Source organism: Podarcis bocagei (genome assembly GCF_964188305.1).
Source record: "Podarcis bocagei genome assembly, chromosome: 13".
Taxonomy (NCBI): Eukaryota; Metazoa; Chordata; class Lepidosauria; order Squamata; family Lacertidae; genus Podarcis; species Podarcis bocagei.
In genome coordinates this window covers 45776335-45793443 of record NC_138138.1, presented here as the reverse complement: position 1 = coordinate 45793443, position 17109 = coordinate 45776335, and the positions used below count along the sequence as shown (strand labels likewise).

The following is a 17109-nucleotide window of genomic DNA, read 5'->3' as shown; positions in this document are numbered from 1 at the left end:
CATGAGGGATTAAGTTTTCAGATCAAAGTGATAAGTGGGGGCAGCAGGTATAAAGGAGATATTTATTAAAACACCCAAGGAAAACCCATATCAGAGCTGCATATCTTAAATAAAATGAAAATGTGGTACAGGGGAGTGTGGTCAGTCCCAGAGCACCTCAGAGTAAAGTATGTGGCATGATAGAGGCAATGGCACATCCACTCTTTAAGAAAACCTTTTTGGACCCAGAAGCCATGACCCAGAAGCTACAAGCCATAAACTATGACCCAGTGACAGGAGTACCAAGGGGGGTTGGGGGCTTCCCCTGAAAATTTTCAAGGAAGGGGCAGGGCTCCCTCAACATTTCATGGCAGCCATTGTGGCGCACGCCAAAGGGAATGCTCGCGTCACCCCACTTTGCCATCGCAATTGAGGGGGCACGGGCCACATGATGTCAGCATGCTGTGACCCGTGCCGAAGCCATGGGGCATCTGCAGGACATGTCAACACACCCCACATTGTGTGCAAGTGACATCAGAACACCCCACGGCATGTGTGCATGGCCTGCTGACATCACACTGCCCAGGCAACCCCGATCACAGGGGCAAGGCAGCGTTGATGCCCAGTGACAAATAATCCGTTTGGGGCAAGATACTTGAGATGGTGGTGGGTGTCCAGCTCCAGGTATGCTTAAAGGAGACTGAATGTCTGGATTAATTTCAGTTTGGTTTCAGGCCTGTACTGTACTGTACTGACTTGCTTGCCCTGGCTGATGATATTTTCGGGAGAGAGAAGGAAGGAGTGCAACCCACCACATTGTTCTTGGTTGTCTGTTTGTTCTGCAAAAGTGCTCAGGCTAGTCTTTAAAACCCTAAACAACTGAGAGTGCATCTCCTTCTCTACAGAATCTCTTCAATTTTATCATCTCCTAAGAATCACCTTCTTGGTAGTTTCACTGCCCTCAGACATATCAGGGTAGGTTGGTCTGGGAAAAAGCATTATCAGTGTGGGCAGTGTGGCACCATAGCTACACAGCTTGACCTTGACCTTTGACATTTGAGATATGTCTTTTCCCACCCTATTTGTGGGATTGCTATCAACCTAGATTAGTCCAGGATCCCACCATCCACAAGAAAAGAACACACATTTGAGAACCATAACCCTGATCAGGTTGACCTCCTTATATCCCAGGTGAATAAAGAAGGAAGGTGTGAGTACATCTCCCATTGCTGGAATTGCATTCTGCTGCTTCCATATATTTTCAAATGGACACACAGCAGCGTAATGCAGAAGCAATGGGTGGTAAGTGTTTATTTTCAGAACTAAAGCAGCTGTTTATTATTAATATCTGCTTAAGACTTGATGATCCATTGCCATGCACTGCAGCTTCCTTGGGCAGTTCCGCCTGTTCCAAAGAATAAACATCTGCTACTAAAATGAAATCAAATTATTTTATTTTTTAAATCACCTTTAAAGAGCAAACTATATCCAGAGATCAAAATTGTGCCTACACTATACAGGAAATTTTTTTTTTCCATCTCCATTGATTCTGGAATAAAATATGATGTACATGCAGCCTAAGGCATCATTCTTTAGACAAAAGTGTAGAATATTCTGAGACACACAAGAGCACTTATAAATCTGCCATCTCTAACAGAAGCAAAACATCATACTTTCAGGCTATAATGGGACACATTGGAAACATTTGGTATTCCTACATAAATGGAAGCAATGCCTGTTCCAGTCAACTGTGCTTACTTTGGAATTGGGTTTCGTCTGATAGATTGTTACTTATTTCTCTTTTTTAGCTGCTCTTTTGAGTTGAGTTCAGGCTTGAAGACAATGATATAACATTTTGGGGAGAAGATACAACCCAAGATTCCAGCACTGGAGGCCAAGATGGAGAAGATCTCCACAGCCACTATGTACTTCCCTTTGGTGCTTAAATAGGATGGAACAAAAGAAAGCCACACACTGCAAAACACCAACATGCTGAAAGTGATAAATTTGGCTTCATTAAAAGTGTCCGGCAGCTTCCGAGCAAAGAAAGCCACAACAAAGCTGACAAGAGCCAGCAATCCCATGTAACCAAGAACAGAGTAGAACATGTTGGCTGAGCCTTCATTGCATTCCACTATGACTTCTTCAGGCAGAGAGTGCATGTCCAGATCTGGAAAAGGAGGGTCAGTACAGAGCCATACTATACAAATACTTGCCTGGACAGAAGCACAACCAAGAACAACAGAGGTTGAAAATCTTGTCCCCACCCATTTCCTCATCTTGGATCCTGGTTTGGTGGCCATGAAAGCCAGAACCACCGTGAGGGTTTTAGCCAAAACAGAAGAAACAGCCACTGAGAAGATGATACCAAAGGCAGTTTGTCGTAGATTGCAGGTCAGTAACTGGGGGCGCCCAATGAATAGCAAGGAGCAGAGGAAGCAGAGCAGGAGGGAGATGAGCAGGGTGTAGGTGAGATTCCGGTTGTTGGCTTTGACAATGGGAGTGTTTTGATGTTTGATGAAGATTCCAAACACCAAGGCTGTAGTTGCAGAAAAAGCCAGAGCCAAAAGAGCCAAACTGATGCCTAAAGGTGCTTCATAAGATAGGAAGTTCTCTTTCTTGCTGATGCACTGGTTTCTCTTTTGGTTAGGATACCGATCTTCTTGGCACTGGAAGCAGTCATCCATATCTTGCAGTATAAAGAAATCAGGATTACAATTATAGCATTTTGAGTCTCACTGAGATACAAATATTTATGGTTTAGAATCAGGAAACTTTGAATTTTACTGCACTATAATTCAATATAATTTACAGCATACACAATACAGAAAAATATCTTTTTCAGGAAATTCTTAGATTGTCAATATGTTTTATCTTTAAGTTAAGCTATTTTTCAGTGGCTACTTTCCAGTGGATAATTAAATCAGAAATAAATCTGAATAATAATAATCAGAAAAATTTTTGTTTACAAACTCATACGAAATTTTGGTGCTTTTAGAGGGATAAAGTCCCTATGCTAGCACTAAGAACTTTCAAGCTATTTGGATTGAGAAATATTAATTACGCTTTAATGTTTCACAGCTTACCAGTAGAAATGGTTGTAAAATAGAAAGTTTCATTTACCAATTTTCACAGCATTTCCTATCCCAGAAAGGAAGCCTAATATCAACTGACGGTGCTAATATAACCTAGTCAACACACCTAGGAATATGGTCAAAAAAATACTCTTGATTTGACAATTATTGAATTTTGGTGATCAAGTAAGTTGCTGTCCATGCAATCCATGCATTTTACAGGTGTGGAGGTAAGCAGAAACTATGTTGGTTGGCTGTTTATTATATTGTTTATGATAAAACACTTGTATCTCTAACACACTATTTTTATGGAAGACATTCTGAAATATATGGATTTACGTATTTTTAAAACAGCTAATGCCACTAGTTGGTGCCAATCATTACAGAGCCAATTACGATACACCAAACCAATGAGAGGTTGTTCTTTTTAATGAGGGTGTTTGTCAGCTTCTTCCTGCACAGCAACAACAACAGAACATTACCATTTCCGTGATCTCCATCTCTTCCTCTTGATATAGCAATTTCCATCACAGATGTTACAAATGTTTGTATTTGTATTGTGTTTTCATTGTAAATTTATTTCACAAAGAATAAATGGTATAGAGGAAAGAAGGAGGAAGTTGGTAGTTGGTGGTTGGCTGATTATTCTGTTAGTTGCATCTTTGACTGAGAACGTGGAAGTGTGGTCAAGCAGACACTGTCTGGAGGAGTTTCAGAGGACAGGCAAGCTATGGATTATGAGCTCATGCTCTGCTATGAAGCAGCTTTAAAAACAAAAAAGGACTAAACCATCTCTTCGGTTCAATGGACAGAAACACATTTCATTCATTAATATATATTTACCTGTCAAGTAAAGTTTTATCTTCAAGTCTGATGTAAGGCACCTATTTTTTCCTCAAATAGCTAACAACAAACCCTCTCTTGGGCTCAAGGAACAGAAACACAGTATAGATATCAATATCAATATCTTTTTATATGTGAATGAATAATACTTGTTGTTCAACTGTTGCCAACCTGACAAGTAATGATTCATCTTTATGTCTTGTGTAAGGCATCTATTCTACCACAATTAGCTAAAAAAGTTGATATACTGTACCATACAGTCCCTAGAAGAATAAGAATAAGAATATGTTATTTATACCGCGCACATCTGGCTGGGTTTCCCCAACCACTTTGGGCGGCTTTCAACAGAAGATTAAGAGAAATTGATGAACTATGCAAAATTGGCTAAACTGACATACAAACTGCGAGATAAGGACAAGTGTGACTGTAAAGAAGAATGGGAACTTTTTCCTAATTACTTAAGAAGACAGCAAAATGAATTGGAATCCTTGGAAGGTTTTGAATAAACATACACACATTTATTGATTGATAACATGGTAGATAGAGGGAAACGGGTAGCGCTGTGGGTTAAACCACAGAGCCTAGGACTTGCCAATAAGAATGTTAGTGGTTTGAATCCCTGCGATGGGGTGAGCTCCCGTTGCTCGGTCCCAGCTCCTGCCAACCTAGCAGTTCGAAAGCACGTCAAAGTGCAAGTAGATAAATAGGTACCGCTCTGGCGGGAAGGTAAATGATGTTTCCGTGCACTGCTCTGGTTCGCCAGAAGCGGCTAAGTTATGCTGGCCACATGACCCGGAAGCTATACGCCGGCTCCCTTGGCCAATAAAGCGAGATGAGCGCCGCAACCCCAGAGTCGGCCATGACTGGAACCAATGGTTCCCTTTACCTTTTTAACATGGTAGATAGATAATATAAGGATTAATACAATTTTATAGTATGCAGAGAATAACATGTGTTGAGAAATCAGAGAGAGGAGCTGAGAGAAGTCTTGGTGGGGCAGGGAGCGTTTGATGGGGGTGGGGGGAAAGGGAAAAAATAATGAATATGATATGTTTTGATACTTTGTTATGTTGAAATTGTTAATAGAAAACTTTTTTTAAAAAAAATACATTAAAGCATCAGTCATTAAAAACAGGGCTTCCTTCAGATGTCTTTTAAATGTCACTTAGTTGTTTATTTCTTTGACATCTGATGGGAGGGCGTTCCACTACTGAGATCGCCCTCTGCCGGTTTTCCTGTAACTTCGCTTCTCACAGTGAGGGAACCACCAGAAGACCCTCGGAGCTGGACCTCAGTGTCCAGGTTGAACAAAGGGGGTGGAGACGCTCCTTTAGCTATACTGGGCCGAGGCCGTTTAGGGCTTTAAAGGTCAGCACCAACACTTTGAATTGTGCTTGGAAACGTACCTGTCTGGTTTGAAATCTTCCCTTCTGGACATGGAGTACAATCATAGCAGCAAAATGGTTCCCCCTCTTTCCTTTGTCTGCTGCAACCTGGATGGCAGTGGTCATTACACAAGGCAAGGGGCACCACCTATCCATAAACAGAAGGTATTGCATGTATTTGATTATGTTTTTGTTTGTTCTTTGCCTTTTCATCAACAGGGTATTCCGCTGAAATAATGCACTCGGAGGGTTTTTATTATTATTATTAATTAGCACCACTATCTTTACAATGGTTGTTTCAATCACCAATATTTGTGCATATTCAAACAAATAAACACACACACACACACACACACACACACACACACACACACATATATATATATATATATATATATATATATATATATATATGAAATCAAAGAATTGCAGCATTGGAGGTGACTCTGGGGATCATCTATTCCAATCCCCGCAGTGCAGTATATAGCTGTCCTATCAAGGGATCAAACCTGTGACCTTGGCATTACCAGCACCATGCTCTAACCAACTGAGCCACTCAGGTACTAAACGGTTCAGGCAAATAAAATGTGCAAGCCAATGGACCTACTGATATATGTTTCCTTTTAAAATGTGTTTATACAGATAAGAAACTGCAACTTGGTTCCTTTAAAAAAATGAATCACAGAATAAAAATTAAAGTTTCCTACGAAGCACAACATTGCATTGCATGCTTTCTGTACTTGTCGCATGTGGATGTTCTCATTCCAAAACATTTATTGAATGATTGATTTTTAGCTCTCATTCCACGTTAAGAAAAATGACATCTCAAAAATGGCAACAGCAGAAATACAGTGGGTAGGCAGAGTTGTATGGGAACCAAGGGAATGATATTAATTTAGAATTCCCTGACTCCTAAAAAGTTCTTCCACAGAATTCCTACAAAGGCTCTAACCCTTTGCTGCTAGGCACACCACACCAACTACCTTCCACAGAGCTTGGTTCAGCTAGATAGTCTAGGTATTTCGACCAGTGAATGAGTGCAGAGTTGCGTGTCGAGGTCCCCAAGCCACCCCCCAAATAACTCACAACGCACACTTAATTTTTGTTTAAGGTTTTTGGCATAATTTTGGCCACAACTTTATTTAAATACAAAACCGTGAGTGGTTGTTTAGGCATTGGTTAAGACTATCTGTCCCCCCGCCTGGGGACAGAACTGACTTCTGGGCACCACCGAAAGACAGTGCGGGGGAAAGCAAGTCGGGGAGAAATGGAGCTGAGTCACAGACCCTCACCTCTCACCCGCCTGCTCCCCGAAGGTTTGCCGGCCCTAGTCCCATTCCAGGGATTGGACGAAAAGATGGCAGGCCCCAGGATTCCTTTAACGGAATTCCCTCTCCGCAGCAACCATGGAGGGGCAGGCCCAGCCTATCCTAACCCCTCCATGGAGGGGCAGGCCCAGCCTATCCTAACCCCTCCTCCACCAATTTATAACCAATGCCTAACCGCAACCTTACAAGTTGTGACGATTTGCTACGCAGTAGGCAAAACCAAATGGCCCAGCCAATCTGCCAGATGGACAAATTCCTACCAGGCCCCCGCTCCAAGGCGGACGACCCCATGACAGGCATAGCAAGGTCAACGCAACAACCCCTTACTCAAGGGCGTGTGGGCGGGTGATCCGTTGCACACAGCAAAGAGAAAGCTCCAGGCTGTGTGCAGAGTATTTAAACATTTTACCCCTCCCACCAAAATTGCAACATAACTTTTACCCCAGCAACCCAGTGAACCAATCACTGCCCCAGGCCATCTTTAGAGACCCTGCCTGGTAACAGAGGGGTGGCTCAGCAGACCCCACCGCAACACGTGCTCTCCATGAAGGAGAACACGCTTTGCAGGGTTTTAAACCCTGGAAACCAAGATCTCTACAGTGACATGTAAACAACCCATCCCTAACCATACAAAGAATCAATGCAGCTAAAAGTAACTCATTCAGCAGGGAGTACATGATTATGAAACAAATCTGGTGAATGTCGACCTATAGACCTCAGAAGCTGCAATTGGGTCCCACCTGGTTAAAACTCTGGTGCCATGTAATGATCTTCTCATCAATAGAGAAATCACTGCCCAGTGGAGCTTGAGGATCCACTTTCCCAACTTTCACTCTTAAGAAGGACTTATTTGGGAAAGTCACCCAGTTGATAATATCAAATCCACCTTCTAGCTCACATTTCTCATTAAAAAAGACAGTGTCCCCCGCACTGTTGTTAAACAATATATTCCTCAGGAAAGGTTGAAGCTACAGAGGAAGAAAGAGAACGGTAAATTGGGTAAAAATAGAGAACACTACAAAGCTTCTGTTTTCTCATGCTGGGATCAATTCATACTATTTGTTGAAGCTCCCCTTGAGTTTTAAGGGGAGACATACCTGCCCAGGTTCCATTTTAGAAACTAATTTTGTATTTTGTAATTAATAAGCATTTTTTACCTAGAGGTAGTAACTGCCTTCATTCAATGTAAGTAAAAAATTTTACTTTTACGAATTTGCCTGGTTTATTCTGAGCAACAGGTAGAAAATGAGGAAAGATCAGCAGAACACAAATAAACAGAGATAAAATATGTAACTTAATAATTCCTAGCTTCACAGCCTCCTTGCCATATTTTTTCTCCCACACATGTTGGATAGGAGGTTTAAATTTTAATTTACAGATTTAATCCTCAATCCATATCCATCCACCTAAGTTCAACATTTCCATTCAACTCTTTTTAGCTCTTTTCAACTGCTAAAAACATTCAAGCATTGCAGTATTGGCAAGCCATTTGACTTAAATATGCCAGCATGCTTACATAGAATTTAATACAACAAAAGCTTTTGATCTGCTTATTGAATTTCACCAAACCAATGCAAGTGCGTATTCCTTGACAAACTATGTTAGCCATTACCTGGAAATATTGATTTTGAGGTCTCAGATAGTTACCAAGCACCATCTCTCCCTGTTTGGTTCTGGGGGCCAACATGGCATGCAAAGCATATGCCACAGCATAGACGGCATTGTAGATGCTGTAGCTTTGGCTGGTCATTTGCATTTCAAAAAAAGCCCCAGGAAGGCTCTCCAGCTTCTCCTCACCAGTGCAGGATTCCTCCTCCATCTCCACATCTAGAAACTGGCAACCAAATGCCTGTTGCCAGAAGAACCTGATAAAGCCATCGGCCTCAGAGTGGGGATTTAGGTTCAGGAGGAAACGGTGGAACCCCTTCACCTCACTGGAATGAATGGCAAAGGATAAGGCACCATGGAAGTTTAGTACATCCAGATCTTTGTGGTATGGTTCCCATGAGAAATCCCAGTCGGCGGTCATAACCCACACTTTGTTTATGGGACTCATACTCATCGTTATACCTATCAGTAGCAGCCATTGCAAACCTGTCATGGTGTTTTTGTCTGCGTTGACAACAAATACACTGACATTTGTTTTGCTTAGGGACTCGGCCGTATTCAGACCTTCCTCTATCAACCCAGTATTATCAAAACCCCTGTGGGTTACGATTCTTTCAGTGACAGCTATACAGATGCCATTCTGGGAAAGCTGGCGTGTCAACTTTTTCACAAACATTTCTCCTTTATCATCAGCTGTGACAAATATCCCAACCCACTTCCACTGGAAATAGAGAAGAAGCTGAACAATGCCAGTGTATTGATGTTCTTCACTGGGGGCCATTTGGTACAAGGAAGAAATATGGTCTTTTTCACTCACCAATGGAGTAAATGAAGAATAGATGATCTAGCAAAGAACAGAGGGTTTTTAAATCACCAGGTAGGATATCTATGTGTCCTTAGGTTTCTTATTCTTGCTGAATTCAATAACTTTCTGAATTTAAGGATTACTTTTTGAATTTGCTTTTCCGCATCCCTGCTCCTCATTTTCCTACTTTTGCCATGTCTTATAGGCAGTAGTGGCTGGTGGAGTGGGTCAGGGGAACTTATTTGGCATCTTGGTCTCTGTGATGTACATGGAGGGCAAAAAGGAAGGGAGGGATGTTTGAACAGTGCAAATGCATCATGGTGAGTGCTGGATTGGATACTGGTGCGTTTTTATCACACCAACCAAACTCTTCACCCCTACACCTTTCCCTCTGATTACGCCACACCAAAAATGGTGTTGGGAGACAGAGGCGTAGGAAGAAATTTTTCGGTGTGGAAAATTTCTTGTCACCCCGCCCCACATTGATTTTTTTTTTGGCCTGCAAAAATGGTTTTATGTTATTTCATATCTTCTTACAAAGGAAAACGGCCAGGTAAACAGATATGTTCGTGGAGGAGGGTCAAGATATGCATCATGGTGAGTGCTGCACTGGATACATTAGGTGCATTTTCATCACACCACTGAGCTGCTCCTCCCGGCGCCACACATACGAAAACTGGGCGGCAGCATTGCCATTGAACTGCGAGCTTTACTTTCAGGGGCAGCAGAGGATTTTAGGAGGGGGCCTGGGGCCTGAAGGGGGTGCGCAAAACAGGCTGCAGCCTTGGCAAGCTTTCACAGCTCCACTCACTTGAAATTTTAGCGTTCATGACATAGGAAAACGGCCAGATAAACAGATATGTTCGTGGAGGAGGGTCAAGATATTAACTGATATGCATCATAATCAGCTGGGAATTACTGACATGATTTCCAACAGATAACTAATTCATTACTGCAAATGGTTGAATTCTTTGTCACAGTATTTTCCTTGAGGCAGAGGCAGTGTTTAGCACAATCAGCTGGTGTTTACTGACATGATTTTCTACAGATAACTATGTTATTAAAAAAAAAAGCAAGACTTTTTTTTTTAGCCTGCCAAAAACATTCTTCATTCCAGCCACACTCTTCCTACCTGTAGAATCTTATAAAGCTCCAAGATGGAGGCCATGTGGCTCGACGTTTCAGAGTCAAGGCCCCCAATGGCAGCTACCAGGTTCTTCTCAACACCACACTTGTAGTTGGGGATGGTTTTCCTATGATGAGAGATGAGGTTCAAAGTATTCCGAAAAGTCATCTTTGCTTCACAGTAGCTGTCATAGATCTGGAACCCCAAAGTGATGTTGGATAAAATGTTGGGGTTCTCGTTGACCTCATTCACAGCAAAGACTAAGGAAAGGACATGCTGGTAGTTCTTTGGCACCGTGCTGAAACAATACAGAGATTATGCCTGTGGTGGGTCTTCCTGCTTCTGCTGGACAGACCTCATGTTTTGAAAGTGGATAAACACACAAAGACATTATCCCACAAGAGTCAAATTTGAGGACATGCAATGAAACTGAATGTTGAAAGATCCATGTGAGACAAAAGAAAGTAAACACTTAGGTAAACTATGAATTTATTCCCACAAGAATTAGTGATGGCCAACAATTTATGTGGCTTTAAATGAAGATTTGACTTTTGTAATGAGGGATATAGCTATTAAGCACAGTGGTTATGTTCTCTCCCCACCATTGGAGGCAACATGCCTTTGAATCCCAGTTTCTAGGAATAGGAGCTGAGAAGACTGCTGTAATGCTCAGGACTTGCTTGTAGATTTCTCATGGCATCTGGTTGGCCGCTGTGAGATTACAGAGTGGGGCTATATGGGCCCTTGGCCGGAGTTAGCAGGGCCTTTCTTACATTTGCTAGTTCTAATGAAGTATGAAATGTATGACACAACTGCTGAAGAGCAGAGTAGGAAAAAAGAAGGGGAAAATATGGCTGCAGATGAAATATGAATTTCAAAGGATGTCAGTGTTTTGGTATAAAAAATATTTCAGGAAATCTGAATTAGTTAAGTGTGCCTTTCAATGTAAATTGAGCTAATGTTCTCCCCTATTCCTACTTACGGACAGTCCAGGCGATGGTCCCATTTCATTGACTCTAGCTCAGTCTACTGATGGTCTACCTGTCCTCTCTACTACAAATCCAACTAGCCACCTGCCAGCACTGATGAGACTTCTTTTTGACCATACTATCACGTTTATCATCAAATTTTTATTATGTACGTACATAACCAGAAGCTTTTATCCCCAAAGGAATAAAAATCATGTTCTTACACTAATTCATCAGCAGGTGTTTCCTTTGGCTTTTCCTTGAATTCTATTGAAGTGAAGACTGGTAAGAAGAACTGTGAAGTGATTCCACCAATAACAAAGTGCCCCGGCTGATAATACTGGTGTTGGACGTGGAAGAGGTCAATCACACAATGCAAAGCAGAACGTGTCAAAAATAAAGGGAACAGCATGAGTAGGGTCCAGAAGGGTAAACTTAACATCTTGAGATGTGGGGGTTCTCCTCTTAAAAATAAAGTACCTGTTTCAGTCTAAAATACTTATCATCACCCAATGTCATCACCTTCTGTCCTGTTGCCCTCCAGCAGCTCTAATCTATGTTTATAAATAAATGGTAGAATAGCTGCCATTGGCACTGGGGTGGTTTTTTTATAAGCATTCTGCTGTTTCTCTCTGGCATATGGGCTTCAAAATACCATATGGATACTGCCTGAGAAAGAATGACTTGCTGTTTGTTAAGATAATAACATGGTACACAGCCCCAGCGGGGTTGCTTGGTCTGTGGCACCATGTGCAGCAGAAGCATTGAACAAAATATGTTTTTCCCCCTTGAAAATATCTTATCTGTTTCATTGCAGATTGGGCAGAGCACCTGTTTTCAGTAAGATCTGAATGGGTGTGAAAATAATAGTGGATCAGGCAGGCCATGGGGGGAAATGGAAAGGCTGGTGTTCCATTATGCTCCAGAGAAGGGAACGTCCCAAAGTATAGAAAATGCCTTGCATGAAAAAGTGGTCAGGTCCAGCATCTTGACTAACAAAGGAAGGAAGAAATAGTTCACTGAGAACTTGGCCAGTGTTAACATGTGGTTTTGTGTTTTTTTGCAAGTATGATGTCCATTCACATTGAGCACTTCCTTGCTTACTTTCAGGCTGCCAGAAAAGGCCCTCTGTCTGTTTTCTGATACTGTAAACAGAACCAGGCACACCGATTGCTCAATAATCAAGGAGTCAGCACATGGCACATCTGCCATATAACCTTGTCAGTTGCAGAAGCCAAAGTTCTGTCCTCTCTCCCCCTTATTTATACCTCTGTACTTGCATTTTTTTCACTGTGACTCAGCTTTCTTAATCATTCTAGCCTTTTCCCATCCCTTCTTATCTAGCACTGGGAGTGGAGAAGGGGAAGGAGCTGAATCAGGACTGTATTACAGAGCAGGAGACACAACCCCTGCTCCTTCTCTCTCAGCACCTGCTGCTACCTCAAGCCTCTCCCCTTCACCCTCACTCTCTGCTGGTGATTCCTCTTTGTCCCATCAGTCTGACCTGGTTCAAAGTCCCCTTCGCCCTCAGGTGCCTCCTGGCTGCCACCAATCTTCCTCATCCAGCCAGTCCCTGACGCTCAGTGTGTGCACTATCAGGACTTACATCAGAGGATGCCTGGGTTCAGGATAAGGCCTATTTCTTGCCTACATGGGGGATTAAGTTTTCAGATCAAAGTGATCTGTGGGGGGAGCAGGTATAAAGGGGATATTTATTAAAACACCCAAGGAAAACCCAGCTCCTCAGAGCTGCATATCTTAAATAAAATGAAAATGTGGTGCAGGGGAGTGTGGGCAGTCCCAGAGCAGCTCAGAGTAAAGTGTGTGGCATGATAGAGGCAATGGCACATCCACTCTTTAAGAGAACCTTTTTGGACCCAGAAGCTACGAGCCATAAACTATGACCCAGTGACAAGGGTGCTAAGTGGGGGGTGGGGGCTACCCATGAAAAATTTCAAGGAAGGGGCAGGGCTTCCTCTACATTTTATGGCAGCCATTGTGGCACAAACCAAAGGGCATGTTAGCATCACCCCGCTTTGCCATCGTAATTGAGGGGACCCGAGCATGTCAGCATGCTGTCACTCATGCGGAAGCCATGGGGCGTCTGCATGACATGTCAACACACCCCACAGTGTGTGTAAGTGACTTCAGGACACCCCATGGCATGTACGCATGGCCTGCTGACATCACTGCCCAGGCACCCCCGATCACAGGGGCAAGGCTGTGTGCATGCCCATTGACAAATAACCCCTTTGCGGGCAAAATCTTGAGGTGGTGGTGAAAGTCCTTTTCAATCAAGGGGCAGGGCCCCCTCAATGTAAACACACCTTTGACAGGGATACAACCAAGAAAGATTTCACCAGTCTAGTGCCATGCATGTAGGACATAAACAGGATCATTTGCAATACACTTGAAATTCTGGAATTTGCACACCATATGAGAGAACAGCAGGGGACATGGGTGGTGCTGTGAGTTAAATCACAGAGCTTAGGACTTGCTGATCAGAAGGTCGGCGGTTCGAATCCCCACGATGGGGTGAGCTCCCGTTGCTCATTCCCTGCTCCTGCCAACCTAGCAGTTCAAAAGCACGTCAAAGTGCAAGTAGATAAATTGGTACCACTCTGGAGGGAAGATAAACGGAATTTCCGTGCACTGCTCTGGTTCACCAGAAGCAGCTTAGTCATGCTGGTCACATGACCCGGAAGCTGTACGCTGGCTCCCTCAGCCAATAAAGCGAGATGAGCACCGCAAGGCCAGAGTTGGCCATGACTGGACCTAATGGTCAGGGGTCCCTTTACATTTACATTTAAGCGATAGTAGAGTTGGAAGAGTCCCTGAAGGTCATACACTCCCAACCTCTGAATGCAGGAATCTCAGCTAAAGCATCCGTGACAGATGGCCATCCAACCTCTGCTTTAAAACCTCCAATGAAGAAAAGCCCACTACTGCCTGAGGGAGTCCCTTCCACTGTCTATCAGGATTTACTGATAGAAAGTTCTTCCTGATGTTTAGTCGCGGAATCTCCTTTCTTGTAACTTGAATCCATTGGTTTGGGTCCTACCCTTCAGAGCAACAGAAAAGAAGCTTGCTCCATCTTCCCTGTGACAGCCCTTGAGATATCTGAAGATGGCAATTATATAAACTTACTATAAAGATATTAAACATATGATGGCTAAACATACACAGCCCATTCAACATGTTAAACTTGTGGTCCACCAAGACCCATAGATCCTTTGCCCATGTACTGCTAGTAAGCCAGGTTTCCTCCATCTTATATTTGGGAATCTGGTTCTTCCTGCCTAAGTGCAGAACCTTATGTTTGTCCTTATTGAAATTCATTTTGTAACTTGGGCCCAGTTCTCCAGTGTGTTATGGTTATTTTTAGTTCTAATTCTGTCTTGTGAAAGCAACTGTCAAGCTTTGCAATGCTTGTGCGGGTAGTTCTGTTCTCTCATAAAAGGTAAAGGTAAAGGGACCCCTGACCATTAGGTCCAGTCATGACCAACTCTGGGGTTGCGGCGCTCATCTCGCTTTATTGGCTGAGGGAGCAGGCGTACAGCTTCCGGGTCATGTGGCCAGCATGACTAAGCCGCTTCTGGCGAACCAGAGCAGCACACAGAAATGCCGTTTACCTTCCCGCCAGAGCGGTATCTACTTGCCTATGTATCTACCGAACAACAGGAGCTCACCCTGTCACAGGGATTCAAACCGCCGACCTTCTGATCGGCAAGTCCTAAGCTCTGTGGTTTAACCCACAGCGCCACCCGCGTCCCTTCTACTATCACATGTTCTATATTAATTAATCAAAATAAATCAAGTAGAACAATACAATAAAAATATTAGGTGCAGAAGTACAAATAGAAATACACAAAACCAATATATTTGAAAGAGATTTAAATTAGATAAGTAGAGTACTTAAGAACATTTCGAAGGCCAAATTGCATGTTGTACCATGGAAAGGGAATCCTTTGTGTCTCTATTTCTTGTACATGAATAAAATCCCACCAAACTGCACAGAATATTTCATGAAATTCACAGACTTTGGAAACACATTTTTTTATGAGCAAATTTTTCAACTAATGCTAAACAACATATATTTTTATACTGGAGCAGGTTGCAAGTACTGTAAGGTTTTCCATATTTTGACAGCTGAAGTTCTGACACTAAGCAACATCTATATCAAGAGATGAGGTCCTCAGGTCGGAAGGCGTCCAACATGGGACTTCCGGGTTAGCGCCATTGGCAAATAGCGGAATTCCTCTGAATAGGAGGAATTTGCTCTGTGGAAATCGGGTCTGGCCGCCGCGGCGAAGGCGGAGACCCTTCAAAAATCACAGGCGCGTGAAGCCTGTGAACGTGGGATTTGGCGGGCACCTCTTGCGCCTCCCCTACTCACGGGGAAACCCTTTTTGCAGGGATCCGGAGCGAAGTGGGGTGAGCGGCGCGGTGCTTTGAATCGATTGCTACTTCCATGGAGTGAAGCCGCACAGCCGTTGCCGGAGAGCGCTGACTTTTTCCTGTGGACAATTGGATCTAAAAGTAATTACCTGTGAGTAAAGTGAAGAATTGGAGTCTTAAAAGTCTGAATTTGGTAACGAACCGGGGAAGGTTCAAAACAGGAAGTCCGCCTTCCTTCTTTGTAAATAGTCGGAAGCAAACAGGCACAAGCTAAAGCCTGGGAAAGTCTATTGTAAACGTCCAAATTTCCAGTACTAAAAATAGCGACCCCCCCCCCTTGGAAGCAGGAGAAGAGGGGGGGAGTTTTGGACAGTATTTGCCTGCAAAAAGAGAGGGAAAGGAACCACATTCTCACTGCTCAGAACCTGGAAACGGGCTGTCATTAAGATTGCTGTATTTTGAAGTGCGTATTGACTCTGAATAGACTGTTTGTTGACAGTCAGAGAAACAAGAGTGATACATTGTTTAAATCACCCTCTTCTGACCTCAAAAAGAAGCAAAAGGAACAAAAGTGACTAATAGTAACTGAGATTTGATACTAAATTTATTGGTGTAACTGTGTTTTAAAAAGTGTCATTTTGGGACTAACACAATATAATTAGTAACTATTTCCCTCTAGAGGAGGCTTCTGAAATTGCTACAAGGGTTGGAATTTTCCAATTCTAAGATAAGACTCTGAGACTGCGGAATTGACCTTGAAGTCTTTAAGTATTATGGCAGATGGAAAAGAAAAAAATAGATCCACTAATCCAAGACAAAATAACAAGGTCTGGGAAGTCTTGGCAGCAAAGAGCCTCTACATCTGGCCCTTCTGCTCCTTCTGCGGCTGTGTCAACGTACTCTAAATCAAAAGGAATGATATCAGAAGAGGCTTTAGCCCTTGCACTAAGTAAGATAAATGAATCATTGGAACAAATGAATAAAAAATTAGATCAGAATACACAAAGTATAAATAGTTTGGGACAAAAAGTTAATACAAATACAGAAACTATTGAGAAACTGATACAGGAGTCTAATTCGACCCAACAGATCACAGAGGAAGCCAAGGAAAAAGTTGTTGCTGTGGAGGCAAAGGTATCTCAATTGGAAACAGAGAGTTCCACACCTAGAGAAGCAACTGGAGGACCATAAGTTGGCGCTTTCTATGATTGACCTCAAGGAAAAACAGATAAATCTGAGAATTAGAGCTGTACCTGAACTGGAAAAGGGTTCTTTGTCAGAGTTTCTTACGCAGGAATTTGCAGACTGTTGGGATTTGGACTTGGAAAAAGAGGAGTTTAGAATTGTGAGGGCCTTTAGACTTGGAAGAGGAGGGAACAAGGATAAGAACAGAATAAGAGATTGTTTGATTACCCTCAGATCTAAAGAAGAGAGAGACAGAATTTTGGGTTGGCACTACGAGAAGACTTTGATAATACATCAGTCAAGAGTGGAAATATTTAAAGATATCCCAAAATATCTTTTGGACCTTAGGTCCAATTTTGGAGATTTGGTGGCCCTGCTGAGAAGGAACAAAATCATCTTCAGGTGGGAAT

General features: G+C 42.8%; 1 protein-coding gene across 1 annotated transcript; it reads right to left on the bottom strand.

Moving 5' to 3' along the window:
* Positions 1 to 1766: 1766 nt before the first annotated feature.
* On the bottom strand, positions 1767 to 12678 carry LOC308570743 (vomeronasal type-2 receptor 26-like; the record flags this gene model as incomplete). The annotated part of the gene is made up of 6 exons (XM_081165659.1): positions 1767 to 2668; positions 5303 to 5429; positions 8222 to 9061; positions 10155 to 10446; positions 11341 to 11456; positions 12583 to 12678. The coding sequence occupies 6 exons, from the start codon at positions 12676 to 12678 to the stop codon at positions 1767 to 1769; spliced, it is 2373 nt and encodes a 790-aa protein (XP_081021785.1).
* Between the last annotated feature and the right edge of the window lie 4431 nt (positions 12679 to 17109).